At 61.9% G+C, this 24,881-nt stretch overlaps 3 protein-coding genes across 12 annotated transcripts; 2 read left to right on the top strand and 1 right to left on the bottom strand.

The window, feature by feature from the left end:
• The first annotated feature begins 1,645 nt into the window (after positions 1–1,645).
• Positions 1,646–8,359, top strand: POLM (DNA polymerase mu). 8 transcript variants are annotated; one of them, XM_053927208.1, is made up of 11 exons: positions 1,646–2,100; positions 2,299–2,479; positions 3,133–3,231; positions 3,380–3,550; positions 4,163–4,234; positions 5,478–5,673; positions 6,719–6,851; positions 6,960–7,062; positions 7,172–7,387; positions 7,456–7,539; positions 7,689–8,357. In XM_053927208.1, exons 1-11 carry the CDS (start codon positions 1,928–1,930, stop codon positions 7,773–7,775), a joined length of 1,515 nt encoding a protein of 504 aa, XP_053783183.1. In that variant the 5' UTR covers positions 1,646–1,927; the 3' UTR covers positions 7,776–8,357. The 8 variants fall into 8 exon arrangements, with proteins under 8 accessions (XP_053783183.1, XP_045053337.2, XP_024418853.2 ...); XM_045197402.2 differs by having other exon boundaries at positions 5,550–5,673; positions 7,689–8,356; XM_024563085.3 differs by having other exon boundaries at positions 5,553–5,673; positions 7,689–8,355.
• A 1,339-nt stretch (positions 8,360–9,698) lies between these two features.
• PGAM2 (phosphoglycerate mutase 2) lies at positions 9,699–12,148 on the top strand. The gene is made up of 3 exons (XM_024563059.4): positions 9,699–10,192; positions 10,275–10,455; positions 11,941–12,148. The coding sequence occupies exons 1-3, from the start codon at positions 9,779–9,781 to the stop codon at positions 12,105–12,107; spliced, it is 762 nt and encodes a 253-aa protein (XP_024418827.1). The 5' UTR covers positions 9,699–9,778; the 3' UTR covers positions 12,108–12,148.
• Positions 12,149–12,883: 735 nt separating this feature from the next.
• DBNL (drebrin like) lies at positions 12,884–23,993 on the bottom strand. Of its 3 annotated transcripts, none has more exons than XM_024563080.4 (13): positions 23,836–23,993; positions 19,634–19,689; positions 18,348–18,460; positions 17,824–17,898; positions 16,864–17,010; positions 16,071–16,148; positions 15,698–15,834; positions 15,567–15,615; positions 15,204–15,294; positions 14,628–14,723; positions 14,379–14,521; positions 14,024–14,120; positions 12,884–13,591 (listed from the first exon to the last, which is right to left on the bottom strand). In XM_024563080.4, the coding sequence occupies exons 1-13, from the start codon at positions 23,916–23,918 to the stop codon at positions 13,452–13,454; spliced, it is 1,305 nt and encodes a 434-aa protein (XP_024418848.1). In that variant the 5' UTR covers positions 23,919–23,993; the 3' UTR covers positions 12,884–13,451. The 3 variants fall into 3 exon arrangements, with proteins under 3 accessions (XP_024418848.1, XP_024418849.1, XP_045053245.1); XM_024563081.4 differs by having other exon boundaries at positions 15,567–15,612; XM_045197310.3 differs by lacking the exon at positions 14,628–14,723.
• Between the last annotated feature and the right edge of the window lie 888 nt (positions 23,994–24,881).

Raw genomic sequence — 24,881 nt, 5'->3', positions numbered from 1 at the left:
CACCAGTGGTCACCCCGCCCCTTCACAGAACTTCCCTGCACCTGTGCAAGGCCCCATGTTCCTCATTTTTGCAAGTTGCTCAGTGTTTTAAGTACTCAGGTGTGATGGGCCATTAAAAGCTGCCTCTGCCACCCCAGGACAGAAGCCAGGTGCCCTGGCCAGACACAGGACATTCAAAGAAAATGGTCTTGGGATAGGGGGCTGCTCCCCATGGAGAGGTGGGACCCACAGATGGGGAAGAGGCCCTGGAAGCTGCCCCTTCCCTGAAGGCAGGAGGAGACATGGGGTTGGGGGGCAGTGAGGGAGAGGTCACAATCCTGGCGTCCTGGAGTGTGTCCTGGATCCCCAGAGGGCAGGCTGGGAGATGGGGTGGGGAGCTGAGTCCTGGGCCCACCACAAGTGGGGTGATGGAGGAAAGGGCTGGGACAGGGGCCACACCTGGCTGTCCCACCTGTCTGAGCACGGCTACACTGCTGAGATAAATTCCAAATGCAGCGCCTCGGAATGAGGGAGAGACGCAGGGACAGTTGGTTGTTCCCAGATGTCAGCGTTCCCAACCTAATTGGCATGTTCAGTGCAGCCCCAACCTTAGAAGAGGAATTGTTGGGTGAGATTTTTGGTTTCATTGGATACAGTTGCCAAACCGGTTTCCAAAAAGTCCTTCCTACAAATTGCCAATTCCCTCACACCTTCAACAAGGGCGATCAATTTTTAAAAAATGTTTGACAATGCAACAGGGGAAGAAGTCTCACTTGTATTTTCACTTTTGTAATGATTGGACAGGTCGGGAAACATGGCATAAGTTTATGAGCTGTGCGCCTTCTGTGAATTGCCCGCTGGTTCTCCTGCCAATTTTTGCACTAGATAGTTGCCTTTTCCTTATTTATCTGGCAATTTCATAATTACATGAATTAGACTTAATTTCAAAATGTGTCACTTTTCCCTCTGGTTTGGTTCTTAATTTTAATTTTTGAATATTAAATATTTTACTTTTTAAAGAGATTTTATTTTTATAGAGGGGAAGGGAGGAAGAGAGGGAAACATCAATGTGTGGCTGTCTCTCACGCGAACCTACTGGGAACCCGGCCAGCAACCCAGGCATGTGCCCTGCCTAGGAATCAAACCTGCGACCCTTTGGTTCACAGGCCGGCACTCAATCCACTGAGCCACACCAGCTAGGGCTACTTGAACACACTTTAAATTTATGTGTAGTCAAGTTTATCTATCATTCTTTTTCGTCAGTGTTTCTGGTTTACTGTAATACGTAGACTATAAAAACATTCATCGCCTTCCCAGCATGTTCTCTGTTTCTTTTTCAGATTTCAAGGTTTGACCCATCTGGATTTTATTTTGGTGTCAAGGAGTGAGGGAGGGGGCCCAGGGAACCGGCTTCTATTTTTCCAGGCGGCGGGTCAGCTGTCCCAACGCCGATCAACTGAAAACCTTCGATTGGAAGCGGCCGCGGCACCAGCACGTTCCAGGCTCCGGCGCCTGCCCCGCTGCGCGGTCCTGGGAACCCCGCCGCCAGGTCTCTGCGGCCAGCGGCTCCGCCCTGGTCAAGCCGTTAGCCCCACCCCCCACGGCCCCGCCGAGGACAGGCCCCTGACCTCCCGCCCACCCTTGCCACTTCTTCGGTCTAGAAGAATCCTCAAGCCGACGCTGCTTCCTTGAGAAGGCGTGTTCTCTGACGCTATTTGCATAGAAGCGGGGCTTCCGGCGCCGGGCGGCCAGGACACCCAATCCATGGGACCTCCACCAAAGCCTTCATTTGCATGGGGCGGGGCCTGCCTCGGGGCCTGAAGCTCCGGGCTACTTCCCCTTCCAGTCGCTTTACGCCCGCCTTCTTTCCGCCTTCCTTCCGCCTTCCTTCCGGCGCCCCACCACCTTCCCTCTGTCTTTTGCCGACGCCACCCGAGGCTTAAGCACGATGCTCCCCAGAAGGCGGCGGGCACGGGTCGAGGACCCCGGTAACTTCTCTTCCGAAGTGCGCTTCCCCGGGGTCACCATCTACCTGGCGGAACCGCGCATGGGCCGCAGCCGCCGGGCCTTCCTCACCCGCCTGGCGAGGTCCAAGGGCTTCCACGTGCTGGACGCCTACAGGTGCGTTGTCCTGCGGCACTTCGCGGCCGGGCAGCGAGGGCCGCAAGGAGAAGGGGCTGGCAGGTCTCTCTGAGATGGTAAAGACTGAACAGTGTGCACCCGGCAGAGCGAAGGCCTGCAGGAGTGGAGTGAGGCAGGGAGGAGGGCAGGCCCATTGGGCAAGGGCTCCAGGCCTCACCCTCCCTTCCCTCTGCCCAGCTCCGCAGTGACACATGTGGTGATGGAGCAGACTTCAGCTGAAGAGGCCATCTGCTGGCAGGAGAGCAGGGCGGCCCTTGCCCCAGGCTGTGCCCGCGCAGCACTGCTGGACATCAGCTGGTTCACAGAGAGCATGGCAGCTGGGCAGCCGGTTCCTGTGGAGGACCAGCACCGCCTGGAAGTGAGCTGGGCAGAGGAGGAGCATAGGGCCACAGAGGAAGGCCTGGTGCAGGGGCGGCTCCGCTGGGACAGGTGGCAGGCAGCAGTGTCCAGAGGAGGAGGGCAGAGAGGTCTCTGCCCCGACGGCCAGACCAGGCCACCCACCTCCTGCTCTCATTGTTGCTGCAGACTTCCTTGGGTCCACCTGTTCTTAGTGTCTTTAGGCCTGTCTTCGTCACCAAGCACATGACTGTGACCCCTACGTGCAATGACCCGAGGGCCAGCAGGAGGCCTCTTCCTGCCCCCATGGGTCCTGGGCGAGCTGAGTGGGGGAGGTGGGCAAGAGCTCCTGGCCTGACCTCTGAGCCATGAGGCCTCAGTGTCCCTATCTAAGGGGATATGGCAGTGGGGCACATGAGGCATGTGCGTCGGCAGGAAAAGTGCCCCGTGAGGGTGGCAGGTGGTGTCACTACCGCCCCTCTGGCCTGAAGGGTCATCAGCTTGCTCCGTAGGGCAGCGCTGCCTTTGGCCTAGGCCTCTGGTAGTGCTGTCCTGTCAGAGTTGGCTCCTCCTCTCCTGTGTGCCAGAGAGCCCCAGGTGACCGCCCAGAAGAGGCGAGGCTTCGGGGGCTGCCAGCCCTGCACCTCAAAGGGGTTGTTCATTGCCCGTCCCTAGGAGGCTGTGCCCAGGAAGGGGCTACCCAGCCCAGTGAGGATGCCACCCTATGCCTGCCAGCGGCCCACGCCCCTCACACACCACAACGCCAGCCTCTCGGTGAGCCATGGGTCCCACCCACTCCTATGAGCACTCCCTGCCCTGCCCTGTCCTGTCCCAGCCTTGGGGCAGGTGGGTTGGAGCAGGAGGGGTAGTTGAGGCTCCCGCCAGCCCTGCTGTTGCAACTCACAATGGCTCCTCCCTGCAGGAGGCTCTGGAGGTGCTGGCAGAGGCAGCGGGCTTTGAGGGCAGGGAGGGCTGCCTCCTCGCCTTCCGCAGAGCGGCCTCGGTGCTCAAGGCGCTGCCCTGCCGGGTCACAGCCCTGAGCCAGCTGCAGGGACTGCCCCGCTTTGGAGAACATTCCCGCAGGGTCGTCCAGGTAGGCATTCCCCACCCATAGCAAGGCAGACTTGTGAACCCAAGTGGGTGTCCAGGAGCTGGGGCCCAGTGACCACAGGTGGCTCTGTGGTTCAGCCCGGCTGGGGAGGAGGTCGAGGCTCCCAGGTGAGGGGGACAAGCCCCCCTGCACCCAGACACCGCATGTAAGTTAGGGCCACACCACCTGCTCCAGCGGGGCTGAGAGGACTCGGGCTGCAGGCTGGTAGCTGGCCCTGCTGGCACCCACCCAGATTGGGATGCAGCAGAGAAGCTGACCTGGGCACGAGCTTTAAGTGCAGAGTATTTGAGGAAAGTGGGGTTTTGTCCGTGTCACTGGGACAGGACATCATGACAAAAGAGACTTTTGAACTCAGTTACACGTTTAAAGGGAGTTGCGTTGAATTCATCACCTATGTTTTGGAAAGGAATTGTTTACATATACTGGGACTTACCTGAGAGAGGAAGCCAGACGCTCTTGGGCACAATCTCCGTTTTCAAGTCCCTCACTTCTGATGCCACAGAGCCCTGTGCTGAGGGTGGGATCGTCAGGTCCGTGGCCCCATCTCTGCTCTGCTCTGTGGTCAGGCTGGGCTTTGCTTTGTCTCGCCCACAGGAGCTGCTGGACCGTGGAGTGTGTGAGGAGGTGGAGAGAGTCCGGCTCTCAGAGAGGTACCAGAGCATGAAGGTGCGCACAGGGCGGACCCCAGTGGGGCTCACAGTGCCTCATTGCTCCCCAGGAGGAAACCCCCCGGGTCAGGCAGTCTCAGGAAGTCAGATATGTATGAGGCAGCCAAGCAGACCACAAGGAGAAACTTGTTTTGAGCACAGGAATGTTCTAGATCACTCAGCACTACCTGTCCTTGTTGGGCTGTTGAAGGAATAGTCTGCAGTGGTACCTGCTCTGTCACCTTAAGCAGAACGCCTGGCAAATGTTCCGTGGGGACGACCGAGTGCGGGCTGCTTGCAGCTCGCTGTCCTGTCCTCCTGATCACATGCTCTGATGTCTCTGGGTCATTGCACCCGCATCCAGGGTGCGCCCCTCCTCTGCCCCCTCACCTTGGGTCTGATGTGGAGCTGCTGGTGCCCCAGTGCCCCCTCCTGCGGCTGTGATGCCCTGCTTTTGTGCTGAAGGTCGTCAGATGGGATTCCTGTGGGGCGGTGGGGCTTCCCTGGGGGGTTGCCAGATGTTGTGAGGATGGGGGGGTCAAGAAGGGGAGGGGCCATGTATGAAGAATGGAGGGGCTCAGGTAGGCAGTGAATGGGGTGTGGGGGCAACCAAGAAGCTGGCGAGTGGGGAAGCATGGACAGAGGGCGGAGCCGTCTGCCTCCTCCTCATGGGCCCCCTGCGCCCCAGGAGGCATCCAAGCCTGCAGGGAAGTACGTTAACAATTACTTATTTTTATAAACAATGTGACTGGCTTATTCTCGGCACTTTTTCTGGGAGGACTCTGTTGGTGACAGTGACCCAGCCCATGCTATTGGCTAAGGGGATGAAGTAGGGGGTGGGGGTGCGCACAGCCCCGGAGAGGCAGGTTGCAGCAGGTCTGGTCTGCAGGAAGCAGTGCTTGGGCACCTCCTCTGTTGCTGCTGCCCCCACCAGCCCGGTGTGACCCCCAAAGGCACTCCTGCCACACTTTACTGCCTCTGCCACTGCACAGGCCTGACCTTCCATTTTAGTTCCAGAAACTCCCGGGGAGGGGCCAGCCCAACCAACAAGCTGTGAGACAGGTGACTGGTTGGGCCAGGGCCAGGGAGACCTGTGGGAGATAGGCAGTCACCCCAGGCAAGGCTGGCTCCAGGAGGGCCACCGCCCCACACCCCTCACCTGGGTGTCTGCGGACCAAATTGATGGCTGGGCAGTGAGGCGAGCTGTTGGGGGGTCACCCAGACCTGGTCCCCTCCAGCGTGTTGTGTTTGCATTTGTGAAGGACAGGAAATGTGGTCAGACCACGGCTGGAGGTGACAGCTTGCACACGTGCTGGGGGGGGCCTCTCTCCCAGCAGCTCTTCACCCAGATCTTCGGGGTCGGAGTACGGACTGCTGACCGCTGGTACCGGGAAGGGCTGCGGACACTGGACGACGTCCGGGGGCAGGTGCAGAGACTGACCGAGCAGCAGAAAGCAGGTGACCCTCAGGGAGGCCACGTCTCGGACCCCCCAGAGCACTTGTGTCTGTGTGTTTCCCACACCCAGTGCTGAGGCTGCCTTGGGGGGCGTCGGGGCAGAGCAACTTGGTGGGAGGCAGCATCTGTGGAGGGCTTCCTGGGGTCCCCACCAGTTGCAGTCAGAATCCATGGTAGCCCAGACTCAGTGGATGGTGATGGTCACAGCCACTAGTGTGACATCAGGACCTCCTGGCTAGACTTGGACTAGATCAGGCCTGGGCCTCTTACACCTGAACAGCGTGTGCTCAGTGTTCTGGCCCACTGGCCGATGGTGTGGGGACTCATGTGGTAGGAAGGACAGGACCTTGAAAGTTGGTTAGGCCTGGGTTTGAGTCCCACCTCCCTGATGTCCTCTGTGAATTGGGGGGAGGCTGTGAGCGCCTCTTGAAGCCATCAGGTCACAGGCGTTAAGCAGAGTTCACTCTGGGGTGGGTAGGAGCCCTGCTGGATGAGCCCCACGGCCCAGCCCCCCACCTCTTCAAATATCTTCTCAAGGGCTGGAGGAGGGGCAGTCTCCCAGGGCCCCAGCAGACACAGAGCTGTGTCCAGTGGAGCGTCACAGGCTGACACCGGCTGGTCCCGTGACACGGCACAGCCGAAACAGCCAGCAGTGCTCACTGCCGCTGCCAGCAGCTACCACCCCCCCACTGGAAGCCCTCTCGCTGCAGGTGGAGAGGCAGCGATCCCTGACAGGGGAGGCTGTGCCTTCAGGCTGAAGTAGTGCTTGTCCCCCAGTGGTGGAGCCGGCTTCCTCATGTCCTCCGTCAGCTCCCGGCCCCACTGCACCGCTGGGAGGACCAGGCATCGGCAGGCTCGGGCTCAGCAGTCTCAGGATTTCCGTGGGGGCAGCTGGCTGGAGGGCACAGGGACTTCTGTTGTCTCTTTCAGTCCTACAGGAACCCACAGTTATCTCTGAACGAAGGATTGACATTTAAAAGGGAGGAGGGGATAGTGGAGAGTAAGATAGGGTGGATGGGTCGGTCAGGAGGTCCGTGCTGCCCGTAGGACTCCGGCACCACCGGGACCTGAGCACGCCGGTCCAGCGGCCCGATGCAGAGGCCCTGCAGCAGGCGGTGGAGGCAGCCGTGGGGCAGGCCCTTCCTGGGGCCACTGTCACATTGGCCGGTGGCTTCCGGAGGTAAGGGGCCTGAGGTGTGCTCTGGCTCAGATCCGAGGTGGGCTGCTGAGGTGGGCCTCCCCACTCTGAAGGGCCTGGGCCGGCCCAGAAGTCAGACCTGTCCCTCAGGGGGAAGTTGCAGGGCCATGATGTGGACTTGCTCATCACGCACCCCCAGGAGGGCCAGGAGGCGGGGCTGCTGCCCAGAGTGATGCGCTCCCTGAAGCAGCAGGTGAGGGCTGCCTCTCCTGAGGGTGCTGCTGGGTCCCGCCCTCCCAGGGCTCAAACTGTCCATCATGCCCCGCTCCCCTCCCCCCCCCCCCCCCCCCCCCCGCCCCCAGGGCCTTGTCCTGTACCAGTGGCACCAGCTCAGCCGCAGCAGAGACCCCACCCACCTGACCCGGAGGAGTCACATCATGGACGCCTTTGAGCGGAGTTTCTGCATTTTCCGCCTGCCAGGACCCCTGGGGGCTGCCTGGAAGGCTGTGCGCGTGGACCTGGTTGTGGCTCCCGTCAGCCAGTTCCCCTTCGCCCTGCTGGGCTGGACTGGCTCCAAGGTAGGCAGCGAGCTGCTGGGGCTGTCTGGGCCCAGGCTGCGGCCCTGCTGACTCCTCGCTTTCCCCAGCATTTTGAGCGCGAGCTTCGCCAGTTCAGCCGGAAGGAGAGGGGGCTGTGGCTGAACAGCCATGGGCTGTTTGACCCCGAGCAGGTGTGTTACGAGGGCAGGAGGTGGGGAGCCTGCACCCACAGACAGGGCCCTGAGGGGCACTGCACCCTGGGAGGGCTCTTCCCTCCCTTCTCAGGGAAGCCGCCGTGGCGGACGGATCCTGGACATCAAGGCCCACCTTCCCATTGCAGAAAACACTTTTCCGTGTGGCTGCAGAGGAAGACATCTTCAGGCACCTGGGGCTCGCATACCTTCCCCCGGAGCAGAGAAACGCCTGAGCCCCTCTGCCGGCCCCGTGACGCTCTGGGAAAGGGGGCTGCTCAGCCAGCCGGGTCCATGGGTGCCCTTGGCTGCTGACCGTCTGTCTGCAGGCCGAAGACACTGCCCCAGCCCTCACCCTTCTGGGTGAAGTCCCCCACGCGCACCCCCTCCCTTATGCACAGCCCGCCAGGACACAATGGGGTGAGCAGGTGGAGCAAACCAGGCTGTCTCCTGAAAGTGCTGCTGGGTGGGGCTGGCTGGTCTGCCCCCCCACCATTGGTGAGCTGGGGCGTCATCCGGGACTTGGGTAGAAGTTGCACTGAATCTGCAGAGCGGTCGAGGGGCACTCCCCTCAGGGGGTCTGTGACCCGGGGTGCCTTACCACTTACCATTCATTTGGATCTCCTTTAGTTCTGCTGATGTTTTACAGCTTTCAGAATGTAAGTTTTGCAACTCTGTTAAATTTATTCCTAATTATTTCATTCTTTTGATGTTATTGAAGTGGAATTTTGTTATTTTTTTCTTCTGATTGTTCATTGGTGGTATGTAGGAACACAGCTGACTTTTGTGTTGTGAAGCCTGGTGCATGTTGTGTTAAACACAGTCACCGCTTGGTGGGCTCCACATGACTGCACACAAGTCTGTGTCGGGGGTGGGGGGTGGCGTGCAGGGGAGGCACGTTTGTGCTCAGGCCCAAGTCCGAGGTGGCAGCCGACCCCTTGGTGGCCTTCTGGTAGGGGGAGGGTGTGGTCGCTGGGGCAGTGGGATGGGAGGAGAGCGCGGCTGTGACTTGGTTTCCTCACAACCCCTGCCCCAGTGGCCCGTGTGCCCCAAAACTGAATGTAGAAGCTCTGGGCCCGGCCCCAGCCTTGGTCTGCCTGAGTGCTAGGCTGGGCACACACCTGACAACCGGCCCCTCGGATTCCAGAGGCCCCTCAGGGGCATGAATCTTGAATATCTTTTTCTTTCTAAAGATGGTTTCAGCTGGAAGGGGTGAGCCTGGCTTGGGTAAAGGCAGGTAGGGTGGGAGAGTGGGGCATATGTTAATGAGACCTCAACAAAGGCACCCAAGAGCAGAGAGGGGACCCCTGCTCCACTCTGGCCCAGGAAGCCAGGCCTCCAGCTCCCTGGTTGTCCTGGCAGTGCTCTGCCTGGCTCGGCCTCAGCCCCTTGCTCACACTGCTGCCTGCTGCCCTCCTGCAAGGCCACATCTCTCCCCAGGGCTGCAGACCCCAGCTGCTCCCCTGCCCCAAGTGGACTAGGGAGATGCTGGTGCAGCCCCTCTGAGCCCAGCTGCTGCCACTAGCTCCCACAGGGCTCATCCTGTGGGTGGAGCTGGGGCACAGAGCCACCACACACAGGGCCAGGGGAGGAGTCAGACTCCTGAGGGAGCCCCTGCCCTGATACGTAGCCCCCACTCTCAGGTGAGCAGAGCGGAGCCACAGGGGGAGTCGCACATGTAACACACATGCCCACCCGCCCATAGGCTTGTGCACACATGCAGATACACGGGCATGTGCACACGTGTGCACACACATCCCTTGACTCCGGGTGTGTCCTCACTGGCATGCAGGCTTGTCCCTGGCTGAGTGATGAGGAGAAAGCTGGTGGGACTTTGTGCTGGTGTCAGGGGCCCCCTGGGAACAGGGGTTGACGGGGTTGCAGCCCCACCCTTAAGGAGCCTTTCCCTGGAGAGCCCTCTGTCTCTGCTAGCGCCCACCTCTCAGGCTCATCGAGACCAGGATGTCTGCCCTTCCTGCCCAGCCTTGCCTGGCAACACCCCAGCCTGGGCTCTGGGCTGGGGACTGGTGGCTATGAAACTATTTTAAGTCCAGCTCTCAGCCCACCCTCCCCCGAAGCCTTTGCTACTGGCCACCTGCCGCTGCCTGTCGGTCTGGGCCTGGAATGCTGATTGGCAGTTGGGCAGGGTGGGGGCTGGGGACGGACTGTTATAAGCTGGTGGCACGGGGCAGGCAGCTGTCCTCTTCCGGAGCCCACCACGGTCCCCACCACCGCAGCCATGTCCACTCACCGCCTTGTGATGGTCCGGCACGGTGAGAGCACCTGGAACCAGGAGAACCGCTTCTGCGGCTGGTTTGACGCAGAGCTGAGTGAGAAGGGGGCCGGGGAGGCTCGGAGAGGGGCCCAGGCCATCAAGGAAGCCAAGATGGAGTTCGACATCTGCTACACATCGGTGCTGAAGCGGGCCATCCGCACCCTCTGGACCATCCTGGACGGCACGGACCAGATGTGGCTGCCCGTGGTGCGCACCTGGCGTCTCAATGAGCGGCACTACGGGGGCCTGACGGGCCTCAACAAGGCAGAGACGGCCGCCAAGCACGGGGAGGAGCAAGTGAAGATCTGGAGGCGCTCCTTCGACATCCCGCCGCCCCCCATGGATGAGAAGCACCCCTACTACAGCACCATCAGCAAGGTAGGCAGCTCGGGAGGGGGGGCAGAGGCCTCTGGAAGGGGGGCAGGGGTCTGTCTGGGACGTGACCTGCGGACGCCCCCAGGAGCGTCGGTATGCTGGCCTGAAGCCCGGGGAGCTGCCCACCTGTGAGAGCCTCAAGGACACCATCGCCCGAGCTCTGCCCTTCTGGAACGAGGAGATTGCCCCCCAGATCAAGGCTGGCAAGAGAGTGCTCATCGCAGCCCACGGGAACAGCCTGCGGGGCATTGTCAAGCACCTGGAAGGTGAGGCTGCCCCAGGAGGGCTGTGGGTGCAGGCAGGCGGGATGACACGAGCTGTGGGGCCTGTCCTGCTCCTCATCTCTGCAAGCGCCCACCGCATTGCTGAGGTGGCGGGGCCGATGCCAGTGCTGAGGGTGGATTTTCAATTGAACTGGGAGGGTTGGACAAAGTGTTTGGAGACACAGCTTTGTGGAATTTGGGTCTCATTGCTGTGTGTGTCCTGGGACATTGGTTTCCTTCTGAAGACTGAGGTGAAAACCTGCCACCACTAACCCTAGGCCAGGCCCTACACAGGGCCTAAGGCACGGGGCGGGCCCAGCTTCGGGAGGTGAGCCCTGGGCAGGGGGTGGGGGACGCTGGGAGTGGCACCCTGACAGGAAAAGGCCGGGCCGGCTGGCTCCCCATCGTGCTTTGCTGTATGTCCCTGGTCGAGTCAGGTCCCCTGCAGGGCTTCAACCACCCTCTGAGGCAACTCCTGGCTCCCCTGGCTGCTGGAAGCGGGCCCAGGGTGGAGCCCTGCCCCCAGCCCCCACATTCACCCCTCCAGGCAGAGAGAGGGAAGACCACTCAAAAGGACACAGGGTGGGTGGTGGACTGGAGCTGGTCAAGGGCAGGATGTGGGCCTCAGGGTTTCCAGGCAGCAGGAGAGTCTGTCAGCATCTGAGGGGCCTTCAAGCTTGTGGGGTCAGGGAGAGTGGAAGGTGGAGGCCCCAAACCTCCTGCCCCTGCAGGTTCATGGGCAGCTGGCCAGAGCAGACAGGCAGGCCCCCGAGGCATGTCCTCCCCAGGATGCCAGGTCCACACAGATACCCCATAGCAGGCACTGGACCCAGTGGATGGACAGTCCATGTTCCACGCCCCCTTCCTGGGGTTCCTGCAGCTCACATGCCTCTCAGCACACTGGGAACATGACTGAGGGCTCCCACTGCCCAGGGAACTTGCCTCCCTGCTTGGGGCGGGTGGAGGGGGGCAGTGGGCGGAAATACCAAAGGGCGAGCTATTCCAGGCTGGGGACTGCAAGAGGCTGGTGGGTCAAGTTTCTTCAGAAAACATAGTGCTTTCCACTTGGCAGAGCCTCCTCTCCACCTCGGCCACACAGCTGTCCCTCACCTGCTCCACTTCTTAAGAGCACCCCTGCTCCTCTGCTCAGGGTGCCCCAGCTCAGCACCCCCGGGAACTGAACAGCTAGCACCCTGCCTGAACCCAGACATCCTTGGTCTGGCCAGAGGTCACGCTGGGCCCAGGCTCATGGAGCAGCCCCAGGTCACAGCAGCCCTCAGTTTGGGCCGCTATTTCTGTAGTCTGAGGCCTCGGCTCTGCCGTGACCTTCTGCAGGCACATTTCTCGGCCTGGCTGCTGGGAAGGGAGGGCTGTGCCTGGCTGAGCAGCCGTGGCTTGGAAAGGTCACGGAGCCTGCTGAACCAAGAGCAGCTACTGCCTGGTGGCCAGGCCAGGAGGGGCTGAGGGTCTGCGGTTTCTCTGGTCCAGGGATGTCTGACCAGGCCATCATGGAGCTGAACCTGCCCACGGGGATCCCCATTGTGTACGAGCTGGACCAGGCCCTGAAGCCCACCAAGCCCATGCGGTTCCTGGGCGACGAGGAGACTGTCCGCCAGGCCATGGCTGCTGTGGCTGCCCAGGGCAAGGCTAAGTGACGAGTGGGCTCCGGCAATAAAGGCACCTTCCCCAGACCTGAGTCCAGTGTGGCCCGCATACCCAGCGCGCATCAGGGCTGGCTTCACAGGTCTAGAGCCTGAGAGGCCACAAACGCTGCCCTGGGGACCTTGGCCCCCCATCCCTGGCTATCAGGTGACTCTTGACAAGTCCCTCTGGTGACCCCCAAAGCCAAAGACCCACTTGGTAACCTTGCTCTAGAATCAGGTGCCTGGGGTCACCTGGGTTGAGTCCCAGTGACCAAGCTGTCCCCACCGTGAGTAAGCACAGCAGCCAGGAACCCACTGCCTTTCAATGGGTTGTCCTCGGCTGCCCCTGCAGGAGGCAGCACCCTGAGCCCCACCTCCACATGCAGCCAAGACCACCGCTGGCCCCAAAGCCAGGAACACCGGACTCATGGGGGTCTCCAAAGCTGGTGGGGAGGGGGAACTGTCACCTTCACGGAGAAACCAGGACAGTGAGGCCTGCTGGTGGCTTGTCCTGACCAAGGGTCACACAGGACAGGCCACCTGTACCAGGCAGGGAGGGGTCACTGGGCTTGACCACCACCTGGGGTCTGCACCCAAGGCTGCTTCCACCCAGCAGCTCCCCAGGTACATGAGGGATCGGGTTCTCCCTGAAGTGCACTGAGTGCCAGGTGCTGCCCCACACACGCATGCACACACACGTGCTGCCCCACACACGTGGGCATGGGCCCTACAGAAGGACCAAGGCGGGCCCTTGGCCTCTCCCAGAGAACTAAGTGCAAGAGGCTCGCTTCACTTACATCTGAATCTTTATGCCTCTCAGGTGACTGTAGCCGGCCAGGCCAGGGTGCACACGTACCAGACACTGGGAAGGGCTTGTTTCCCAGGGTCTGTCAGGCCACAACAGGGCATGTCAGAGCCGGGGCGTGTGGGGCAATTCTGACCCAAGTGTGGTGGTGGGCTGGGACCCGGGGAAGACAGCAGGCCAGAGCGCTTCCACACTCAAGACGGAGGCCTGGTCATCCCTGTCCTGCCACCCACAGCCCACTGCCCACGCTGAGCGACAGAACGGCTGGAGCACCAAGCAGGGCCTAGGAAGACCAGCTCCTGCAGCCCGAGCCACCATGCCTGACCCTGACTCTGCTCATAAACTGCGGAGTCGACGGTCCCCAGGTCCGACAGTGGTGGCTGCGAGGAACAGGAAAAAGGCAGGTGCCCCGCCGGCTGGGCCTGCGGGAAGCATGTGTGGGGTGCCCAGGCTGTCGCTGCCTCCAAGGCCTGTTCCTGGGAGCGCGCCGTGGGCAGTGGTCACGCTGCCACCTCTGGCCACAAGGCCCTGCAGGCATGGGGGAGGGGCCTTCACTCAATGAGCTCCACGTAGTTGGCAGGAAACATGCCGAAGTGGCCGTCAGGCCCATAGCCGCGCCACCATCCTTCATCAATCACCTCGATGCCCGTGATGAGGTTCTCGGGGTCAAAGGAGATCTCGGTGTCGTCAGCTGCAAGGAGGGTGAGCCCAGACACTGCATTGGGGGCTCAGACCCCGCTGGCCCCGGCACCAGCCCAGCCTGTCCCAAAGCCGTGCCAGTGGCGTTTCCCCCTACACACCTTTCCACAGGGTCTGCCTCTGGGCTTGCGCTCCAGCAAAAGGCTGGAGACAGCACTTCCCTCCCCCTGTCAGCCTGTGCCCTGAGGTGACCACCCAGAGTTGCCTCTGTGCTCCAACCTTCAGGCTCTACAACTAGGCTGACAACTGGGATTGACGCTGTGGGCAGCAAGGACCTGCCTGGGGCCCACAGAGAGGCCTGGCTGCGCAGGGCATCCACCCCACCCCCTCTCATCCTCCCATCTTCTGATACCCCCTGGGGCAGCCCTCCCAAGCCCAAGAACCAGCTCCTGTCCTAGGCCCTGTGGTCTCGGGGGCACGTTACCTGCCTGGTAGTCATACAGGGCCCGGGCACAGAGTCCCTTCCCGCTCGGCCCTGGGTAGTGGCCCATGTGCACAGAGCTGGCATCTGGCTGCTGCACCTGGCATGGACAGATGGGAAAGAAGTCATGTCCTGGTTACCTTGGCCCTACCCCTGGCAGGGCTCCTATCAGGCTGGGGGAGGGCATGGTACATGGGGGTCCTCCCCACCCACCCCTCCCACATGATGGCGCTCGTCACACATCTTAACGGATAAGCAGCTCCAGAGAACCTGCAGGCAGTGAGCCTCGCAGATGAGGCCCAGGAGGCTGTTTGAGGGCACAGGCCCTCACAGCTCTGCCCTGCTACAGGGAACTCACCATCGGGGGCTCCTCGTAGAGGGTCTCTTGCTCTGGAGGCTCTTCATAGAGGGTCTCCTGCTCTGGGGGCTCCTCATACACAGCCTCCTCTTCGGCCTGTGCCAGGCTGGCAGGGGCACTGGGCACTGGCTCCTCAAGGAGACCTACACGGGAGGATGCCGTCGGCTCTGGCCCTGGGTCGGGGAGAGGACACTCCCTACCCCCGCTGTCTCACCCACCCCCGGCCCCCACGGGGTCAGAGAGCCTTGCCTGCCCTGGGTCTTGAGGTGGTGTGAGTTGACTCCCTGCCGAGGGGGCTCTCTGGCTGGGTGAGCTGCTTCTGCAGGAAGGGGCTCCTCAGTTTGCCTGCAAACCGACAGTGATGGGGCATCTCACAGCAGGAGGCAGAAGACCATGTAGGCCCTGCCTTCCCTACTCCCTGCCAGGAGGGCGGGCCTGTGCCAGGACAGTGGCTGCACACAGGGAGTGTGTGGGGACAGCACACACACCCCTTTGCGCTCTCAGCAGCCCCTCTGGGGCATGTGCAGCGTGGGAGAGCTGGCCTGGAGGACTGGTCCTGTGTCCTTTCAGGACCAGAGAGGTGAATGATGGTGGCCCTAGGACCCAGCTGACAGCCTAGGGTGAGCTAGACAGGGGCTCCAGGAACCAGGGCTAGAGGATCTCCAGTCCTTCCCACCAGGTCTCTGCGGGATGAGGTCAGGGGCAGGAAGGGGACACTTGGGTCCCCTCCCGACACTCCTACCCCTGGTCTCAGGAGTACAGGCTCTCCTGGCTCACTTGTCTCGGTCACCACCTCATGGTTCCCAGTGGGGCAGAGAGTCTCACCTGGCTGGGGGCTGGAAGCAGTTGTGGTGGACTGGGCTCTCTCCTTCTGCTTGAAAATCTCCCGTGGGTGAGCTGACTGCTGACCAGGCTCCTGGGGATCACACAGACCCTGCATGGGTGGGAACCCAGGAGCCCGCGACCTGCCTGGCCCCACAACGGTGGGGGCTCACAGGCCCCCCAGGACTGGGCTGAGGGCCATGCTGGGAACTTCCGCCCTTCATGACCCTCTCTGAGGCATCCCAGGTCCCCACCTGCCCCAGCTGGCTGCAGGACCCCAGGCACCCCCTCAGGCCACGGCAGCTCGCCCGGGCGCCGCCACGCCACTCCCGACAGGCCCTCTGGGTAAGAGCACCCCAGTCTCACCGGCTCCTCTCTGCTCCTTGAAACCACTTCCTGCTGCTCATACTTCCTGCTGGGAAGGCAGAAGACAGAGCTGAGCCTCTGTCTGCTGACCCCTGACCTCCGAGGGCAGCCCCACCTCCCTGCGGGCACACCTCTGGCCTTGCTCCTGGTAGCGCTGCTCCCTGCGGGCAGCCTCCCGCAGCTCGCGCTCCCGCAGCTCCTGCTCCAGCCGCTGACGCTCCTGCTCCGCCCGGCGCTTCTCCGAGGCCCTCCGTTCCTCTTCCTCCTCCTGCAGGGAGTGCGCTCAGCCCCTACCCAGTGCAGTGGGGCTCCAGAGTGACACTCCTAGCCTCCGTCCTGAAACCCTCTCCCCGCGGTGTCTGGCTGTGCATGGCACCAACCAGAACATGGCTCCAGGAGCCCATGGGAAAACGGGGACAGCGCGAGGAGAACGCTCACTGCACGCCCAGTGCGAGCCGGCCGCCCCACACGTGCCCACGACGCCATCAGGCCGGCTGCACTCACCTCTGCTTTGGCCCAGAAGCTGTCTTTGCCGACCCTCTTGATCTCAGACATGGCATTGGTCTTCTGGTACACAGAGCCCTGTGGGGACAGGGGATGCAGCGCTGGGCCATCTGCAGGAGCTGAGAGGACAGCACCTGGCAGGTGTGGCATCCCTCAGCCCTGTGAGCTGACAGGCTGACAGCACAGCGGCCCAAGATGCCCTGGACACTGCTGCACAGGTGGGTCTCTGGTTGCACCAGGCCATGTGGGTGAAGCTTGGGAAGGTGTGAGGCTGACCTCTGGTCAGGGGCCATTCCTACGAGGCTGGCCCGCCAGCTGCACAGCAGACCACCACACAGCACCCACCACATCCCTGCTTTGTGTCAGCAGACTTGGCTCCCCACCCAGCACCAGGCCTGCAGGTGTCTGCCCATGCCTTGGAGGGGCCTGCCCTGCCCACCACTTGAAGTTCTTCCATGATGGCCACCACCCAGGGTCATGTAGTACTCGCTGGTGCCATGGCCTCGAGAGTGGCTGCGCTGTCCCTGCAGGGAGCCTCTGAACACACACAGCCAGCATCACAGGCTCCAGGAAGGCCCATCAAACCAGAGGTCAGGGTTGAGGGCTGCTCCTCGTGCCAATGGCACGCAGCTCCGGCTCCCATCAGCAGTGAGTCGCCGTCTGTGCATCGATTGGGCTCTGGGGCTCGAAGCCGGGTGGGGGGGAGCCAGCCCACAGGGGAGCAGGGGCTGAGGGCAGGTGCAGCCGTTTTGGACCCTGGCAAGTGCTCCAGACCCCGGCCAGCAGCACTCACCACTGGAGCCTGGGGGCCTGTGTCCTGGAAGCGGCTGCTTTCTCTGTGGAAAGTGTAGTTGGCACCCGAGGCCCTGGCCACCTTCTGCATGATGCACTCGGGCTCCACGTCCTCTTCGGCCCTCGCGTTGATGGTCACGTGGGCCCCCTGCAGCGAGAGCTGTGCATCAGGGAAGGCGCTGCAGCTCAGGAGGGGACAGGCCACACACCAGTCTGTGGAGGCTCAGGAGACCCCGCTGGGAACTGGGCAAATGCGCCTGCTTGTGCCAGCCTGTGCGTGGGGCCCTCGTGGCCTGTGGCACATTCTGTGGCCCGGCCCTTCACCAGATGGCTCAGGTGCTAGAGGGTTTCTTTCTGATCAACAACAACTACACTTGACAGACACCTGGGAACGAGCGTGTTTTCTATGGGAGCCTGGTCTGCTGAACTGGGCCTGTGGTCGCACGCACTGGCCCTCAGCACCCAGTCAGCCCTGGACCCTCTCTTTAGCTCCTAGGTGGAGAAACTGAGGCAGATCTGAAGAAGTGCTGGCAGAATGGGAAATCGAAGTTCTGAGTCTCCCTGCCGGTGACCTAGAATGCAGTCTCCTGACACGTGAACGCCCTGGAAACCACACAAGGCTCCCTTTACGACTGACACGCAGACAGACAGAAGGGAACGCGTCAGACGGGACCTGCTGCACGGGGTGTGGTGCCCGCCCCCCAATCCAAGGACACTGCTGAGTGTGTGCAGCGTGTGGGAGGCCAGCCCTGCCCAGGAGCAGCCCCTGGCAGCCCTTCCTCCTGCCCTCCCCCGCCCCGGGGCCACACCCAGGCAAGAGCAGGCAGCAGCAGCAGTCACACCCAGGGGCCAGACAGAGCAGGGGGCGTGGGCACACTCCGGACGCTGGCTGCAGGTCCCACTCACTCACTACGGGCACCCGGCTGGAGGAGCTGCGGGGCCCTGCAGGTGCGGCCCTCACCTTCAGGAAGCCGGCCAGGGTGCTGACGTGGTTGGCGCACACGCCCTTCCTCGCATCGTTCACGCCCTCCCCAGTCTGCAACACAACACACCCAGAGTGACCCGCTGCCCGTTTCTCACAGACACTGCCCTCCCAGGGACTCGCAGCTTCCCTGTGTCCCCAGAGGGAGAAAACAGACACCACAAAGTCCAGGACCAGGTAGCCCCACCTCTGAGTCAGGGAGGTGGTGGGGGCACCTAAGAAGCCCCTCTTCCCCAGCCCTGCCCTGCCCTGCCCTGGCAGAGCCTCCCTGCCTTTCTCCCGGTCCTCTGCTCCCTCAGGAACACCGCCCGGAGGGGACGAGGACACGGGTGTCCTGTGACCATTAGTACTTCATCCTGTGGGCCTAATTCTGGGCTCAGAGGGTGAATTCTGAGCTGCCAAGGCCCCAGGCGCCTTCAGGCCACAATGAACGAACTCACCAGCTGTGAGCTGTCCTCAAGCCTCCCAGGAGAGGAGCCCCTGGAGCCCCCAGGTGCACGTACCCAGTTGACGAGGACAAACTTGGGCAGGCCGGAGTTGGGGTCCTTCACCCTGCAGAACGCGTACATCACCTTCCCGCTGTTGAGCTCCTCCACCATCTCCTCCAGGCCGCCCTCTGCAGCAGCCACAGAAGCATCAGAGGTGCCAGGCACCCGCCCACCAGGACAGGGAGCCCAAGCTGCCACCTGCACCAGAAGGAGGCCCTGGGCCAGCCCACCCGCCAACGGGTGAGCTGGGTGGGACACGGGGCCAACAGCAGGCTGCGCCAGTGGCTTTTACTCGCACTCGTCTGAACACCACTGCTGTAAAATGACAATGTCATCTCCACCACAGACCAGGCACCCCACTGTGAAAAGGAAGGCCCCTGTACCACAAGGCTTCCATGGCCGGGACCCCCCCCAAGGGCCCCTGCCTACCTCCCTGCTCAGACTGCAGGCCCACTGGAGCGCCGCTGGCAGATGGGAACATCCTGCACGGGCTCAGCTGTCAGACTCTCGGAGGGAGGGGTGGGCGCCGGAGGGGCTGCCAGGCCACTGTCTCCTAACCCTGCCTGCACTGGGGCTTGCTGCTCTCATCAGCCTTCCAAACCGCCCCCGACTGCGGGGTCTGTGGCTGCTGAACTCTGCACCTGCCGCCTAGGACATCGCAGTGTGCGCGAGACCATTGCAGTGGCAGACCTTCTGGAGAGAGGACTATCGGGAAAGGCACTCCAGGGTTGGGGGGCTCTCCACCAAGCCACCAGGACTGTGTGTGGGTGGCAGGGCTATGCCTGGCTCAGGTCAGGGGAGCCGGCCTTGAGCACAGGGAGTCGGGGTGGTGCAGCTTGCACCCGGCCATTCTCGGGACCTTGGCCGGCTGGCCTGTGCTCCCTGCAGAGACCTCCGGCTGCCCTGTCCTTGAGCGACCGTCTCAGGGCACCATGAGGGCTCGACTGTGTGCACTGCTACGGGTGCTGGGCCCACAGTGGGTGCGGGCAGGAGGAGGGGTGTCTGTCCCGCCTCCTCCACCGGCCCAGGCCTGAGCCCCATTCTCCTCTCAGCTCTCCCAGCTGCAACACCAGGCAGCACTGCCCTGCGCCTCAGGCCAAGGATGCCAAGAAGGACTTAATTCCACCTGGAGACACCTGAAACCCCCATTCTGCCTGGTCCATATCCCCAGAAGGCCTCGTCACTGACACTGACCGGAGCCCCTCCCGCTGTGATGGCTGAACTGCTGCCTGAGCTGCAGCCCTCACAGTCACACTCTCTCCCCCCAGAGCCCCCTGGGCTCCTCCCTTGGCCATACTCACCCCCAGTGCCGGCCACGCGGATGTCATTGCTGTTGCCTTCGTAGGTGAAGAGAGCCCTGCAACAGACAGGTGGGCCCTAACGCCAGTGCCGGGGCACCGTCTGCCCTCGCCCCAGGAGCTCAGCGCGGCAGTCACACTGCAGGCCAACACAGGCCCCTGTGACCTGCTGGGCCTGACAGAGTGCGGCCTTCTCAGTTCTGACGCTGAAATGGAACTGGCCTGACTGACCGCAGGGCCTGTGAGGGAAAAACTTAAGATGAGGCGGTGGGTGGGGTACATCTACTCTGAGGGAAACTGAGGTGTGAATTTTTATGCCAACATTTTATACATTCGTGTCTGAGATGCTCGCCTGGCTATGAATTCGAAAAGACAAAGACACCCACATGTTCCTGAACCCAGAACCCCCCCCCGCCCCCCCGGAGGATCAAGGAGGAGGAACTGGCGCCAGAGCCCGCAAGGCTGGCGGAGCAGGTCTGTCTGGGTAGGGACTGTCCCGGCAAACACACACCTTCCCAGTGTGTGCAGCACCAGAAACCACGGGGGCCACCACCCAACGCGACGTCAGGTCCTCAGGGGTGGGCTCCTCGTGGGGCGAGACCTAGACCAACCAGAGCCTCACTCTCCACGGGGGGCCCAGAGCCACAGCTCCATTCTTGCAAGACTAATTATTCATAACATTTCTGGAAAAGATTTGGGGTTAAAAACTGGTGTCCCAGAGGTGTTTAGGAACTAGGATAGACTTTACTAAATGTGGGCACAGCTAGGGAAGGGCCCTCGACAAGAACAAGGGTTACTGTGGAGCACAGGCCTGCTGAGCCGGCCAGCCTGGGGCCCCAGGGTAAACAGTCTGCAGGAACCTAATCAGCTTCCCCTTGCTTCCCGGTGGCCTTGCTGACACCACTGGGCAGAGCGGCCTGTGCCCTAGAAAGCTGGAAGAAACGAGATCTGACCCCGGCCCAGGGGACCTGGTTGACAGGGAGGACAGGCTGCCAGGAAAGAATAAGCTTCCTAGGAGAGGAGAAATAATATGGACGGCGAGAAATGGAAAAAGAAGACCTGGGAGGCAGTGGACCTTTGGGAGAACATTCTGGAAGAAGTGGCTTCCCAGCAGTGCAGCCATCAGCACCAACAGTGCAGCCATCAGCACCCCAGGCAGTGCTGGCTGACTACTGGATAGCATGTTAAAGGGAAACCTGGTCCAACCATTGTCTCCCTGCTGCTGGTCGGAGTCCTGCTCACCCTCCTGCCGCAGGAAAGAAGTCCCATCCTCCCGAAGCCACAGAAGAGAAGGACACTGGACAAGCAGCAGCGACAAGAGTGCTGCTCAGCCCAGCTCTCCACCAATGGACCCAGCAGCCTGGCTGGGTAGCTCAGTTGGTTGGGGCGCCATCCCCATTCACCACAGTTGCAGGTTTGGTTCCCAGTCCATGGTTTTCTCTCTCCCTCCCTCCCCCCGCCTCTCAATACGCATGTCCTTGGGTGAGGACAAAAAAGAAAGAATCAACCAATGAGTGCATAAATAAGTGGAACAAGTTAATATTTCTAAGAAAAAAAAAGAAAAAAAAAAAAGAAGGGATCCAGCAGCTACTGAGAGCCAAACTCCATACCAGCCACCCACCTTCTGACCTCTTCCCCTTTACCCTGGGCCATTCTAGGGTGTCGCCCCCTAGAGGCTCGTTGCACACCTGTCAATCCCAGCCCTCTTTCAAATCAGCGTGAGAAAAGTGGCGCTCTGGCCTGGGCAGGACGCATCGCGGGGCACCGGCTCCTTGTGCGTCAGCCCTCCTTCTGAATCCACGCGCAAAGAGCCTTGCTGCTTGCTGGGGGTGGGACGCAGCGCTGAGTGCGCCCCGACAACGGGACTCAGAATGGACCCAAACATTGGTCCGGGTGCAGGAGCTGTCTAGGGAAGAAGGACCAGGGAGAGCCGAGAGGAAGACCCCAGGCGCAGAGCTGATGTGGCTGCCCCCTTCCTACATCACTTCAGGACCCCATCCACGATCGTCCACGCAGCACCCACCAGGTCGGAGGGGAGTGCAGCCACCTCTTCTTGCTCTGATACCACCTTTCCTGTCCCCCTTGGTCCGTCCTTCACCTGCTAGGCCTCACAGCCCTGCACCAGGGACAGAGACAGGGCCCGCCCCCACCCCTTCTCACACACAAAACCAGCAGGGTGTCTGCCTGGGTCTGGGGAATGTGACTGCAGTCAGGGGGCGACGCAGGGAGGAAGGCCCTTCAAGAGGGCCGCCTCAGTGCTGAGACCCGAGCTGTGGAGGGTCCCTGGGACGACGAGGAGGTGCACTCCAGCAGAGGAAGCAGCCGGAGCAAAGGCTCAGAGGGGGAACCAGCCTGCAGGTTTGAGGAAGAGAAAAAGGGCAGCAGTGCGGGGGCGGGGGCCCAGGCACGGAGGTGAGAGCTGCTGTGAGAGCCTGCCAGCCAGACGAGGAGGCTGACTTTCACCGAAAGAGCATATGGGAAGTCACTGCAGCGTGACAGGCAGGGAAGTGACCACAGTGAGTGGGGACCTGCACACGGTATCTGTTGACAGAGGGCAGAGGGAAGGGGCTCATGCTGCTGAGGCTGGGGAGGTGGGTGCGCTGACAGGGTGGGAGGAAAGAAGACGCTTATTGCCCTCCTGAGGGCAGAGAAGCAATGGGGTGGTAGCAGGCAGCTCCGGGAAGCAGCCCAAGGCCAGGCTGAAATATGGGAGGCCTGAATGACATCTCCCCCGGCCAGGGACAGTCCCGAGAGGACTGAGGACAGAGAGAGGGGCCTAGAGGGAAGGCCCGGCAGGACGCCCAGGAATCTCCCAGGTTCGGTCAACCCTAATGGAGGGGACTGCACAGGGGTGACGCCTCCAGGTTCAGGTCCGGTGGCCCAGTGTGGGTGTGGAAATGGGGCACGCATGTAGAGATGCTGCTAGCGAGGTTTGGAACATCGCTAGAGGTCGGAGGGCCTCCAGAGAACAACAGAGGAGGGCGGGGGCGGACATCTGGACGCTCCCCTGAGAGAAGTAACAGTGCCTGGCCTGCGGGCGAACTTCCTGAGGACTGATCGCAAAGAAGAGAAGGGGAGAGACTTTGCCCGTTACCGGACACCGCTCCCTGATAGAAGAGATGCTTTCTGGACAGAGGTCGCACAGCCTGGCTGTCCTGCAAAGTGCGGCTCAGGGCCACGTGGGGCCCAGTCAGCGGGGGCCCAGTTCGCGGAGCCCCCGCAGGACAGGAGCTTGCAGACCAGGTTCTGCTGTTCCCCAGCTGTTGCCCACAAGGCCTGGGCTGAAGGAGGGGAAAGGCCCTGACTCCCTTGGTGTCATACCGGTACACGGGAGGAAAGCCACTGTGCTGGGCACCAGGGAAAGCACAGGCAAGAAAGCAGCAGCACCTGACAAATGGAGGCCAGTCCCAGGAGCGCAGCCACACCCGCTGGCCCTGCTCTCCTAAGCCGGTCATTTTAGTCTTCCCTACTAAGCATTTCTTAATACCGGAGTGCTCCAAACCAGTCAGCGAAAACGGCTCAAATGAACCGGACAGTGACAGAGCATTCCCACCCAGAGCCACCACCAGCTGCAGAACAGTAAGCTGACCCTGAGCGTGGCTGCTCGGGTCATGCCAGAGCCCTCAGACCAGGACTCCAGGGCCGTGAAGCCCCATCATCCTCCTGAGGGGCCCTAACCTCGGCCACCAAGCAGAGGTCGCACGCGGAGGCGGACGTACAACGGTAGCACGCGCCGTGAGACACTCATCTCCCCGAGGCTCCCGCACAGGAAGGGGCTCCCCTGGATGGAGGGAGGTTCTTAAATCCACGCGCACAGAGAACCTCCTGGTCTGATGCCTCCGGGACGGGGGCTGCCCCGGCCAGACGGCCGATCTCAGAGGCCCGTCCCGGGACGCGTTTGCAGCAAGCCGGGCGTGGCTTCCGCTTTCTCGGGGAGGCTGCGAGGTCCCAGGCAGGAAAGCAGAACCTGGCGAAGCTACCAAGGGCAGCCAGGCAGAGTCCACCACGGAGGCGCAGACCGAGGGATGGAGCGGCCCTGGGGGGTCACGCGCGGCGGGGCAAGCAGTGACAGGGTCGGGACGGCACCTCTCGGGGCGCGGAGCAGGTGTGGGGCACGCAGGTGAGTCCCTGTCCGCCCGTGGCCGCGCGGGTTGCGCCCCTTGGCTCCCCCGCCCGGCCCGGCCCCAACCCGCCTGGGCGCCCACCAGTCGGTCGGGGACTTCTCGGTGACCACGCGCAGGTACGCCTCCTGCAGCGCCGGTCCGTTCCGGCTCAGGTTCGCAGCCATGGCACAGCCGGATCCCCTAGCAGCCGCCACCACCGCCTCCGCCGCTTCCTGACCCGCCCCGCCCCCGTCGGCCGGAAGCGGAAGCGGGTGGGCGGGGCCCCGACGCCAGGGTCTCGGGTGGGTGGGGCGCAGAGAGAGTGGAGACACTCCTAGGGGACCCGGCGGAGAGACCGGCTGGTCCCCTCTTGGTTGCTGCTGCTCAGAGCGCGTGCGCGTCCTCCTCCGACTCCGGTCACAGTTACCGCTCCTGCTGCAGAATCTGGGGTCCCGACGCGCGGGGCCCCGGGCCTCTGCGTGGACCCTCGGCGGAGGTTGGAGGTGAACCGATTGGGACGCGGGGAGAGGGAAGGCTGCGCGATGCCACTCCGCCACCAGCGAACTCGGCCCTGGGCGTCCTCGCCTGCCGCCTGGGAATTCGATCTCAGGCGGAGGAGACACCATTCAGACCGAAGCCATAGCTCCACTTTTAATATTTTTAGATAGAAGGGAAGGGAGGGAGAAAGAGAGGGAGAGAAACATCAGTGTGTGGACCTGGCCCACAACCCAGGCTGGGAATGGAACTGGCGACTCTTTGGTTCACAGTCCGCACTCAATCCACTGAGCCACACCAGCCGGGACTGATGGCTATTTATTCAGAGTCCTCGTCAGCAGACGTGTCAATTACCAGCAAACCATTTTCTCAAAACCACCAGGATCGTGTCTTCGTTCGGGCCACACGTGGCCCCATCACCACAGTTAGAGAAATGGAGTCATCACTTTTCCTGCGCTAAACAGTAGACTTGTTTACGCTGCATGATAAGTGGAATCCAGTAACAAATACCTCACAACTTGAGAGTTGGGTTTTTTTTTTTTAAGCCTTCCTAATCGAGTTGCTGTTCGGTTTGGACGGGGAGTCGCAGTGGCAGGAAGTGCCGGTCTGGGACGCAGGCCCTTGGGGGTGGGGTGGGGGTGGCGGCAGGGTCT

Source organism: Desmodus rotundus, chromosome 6, assembly GCF_022682495.2.
Source record: "Desmodus rotundus isolate HL8 chromosome 6, HLdesRot8A.1, whole genome shotgun sequence".
NCBI lineage: Eukaryota > Metazoa > Chordata > Mammalia > Chiroptera > Phyllostomidae > Desmodus > Desmodus rotundus.
Note: the sequence above shows the minus strand (reverse complement) of the source record. Positions and strands in the feature narration are given on the sequence as shown.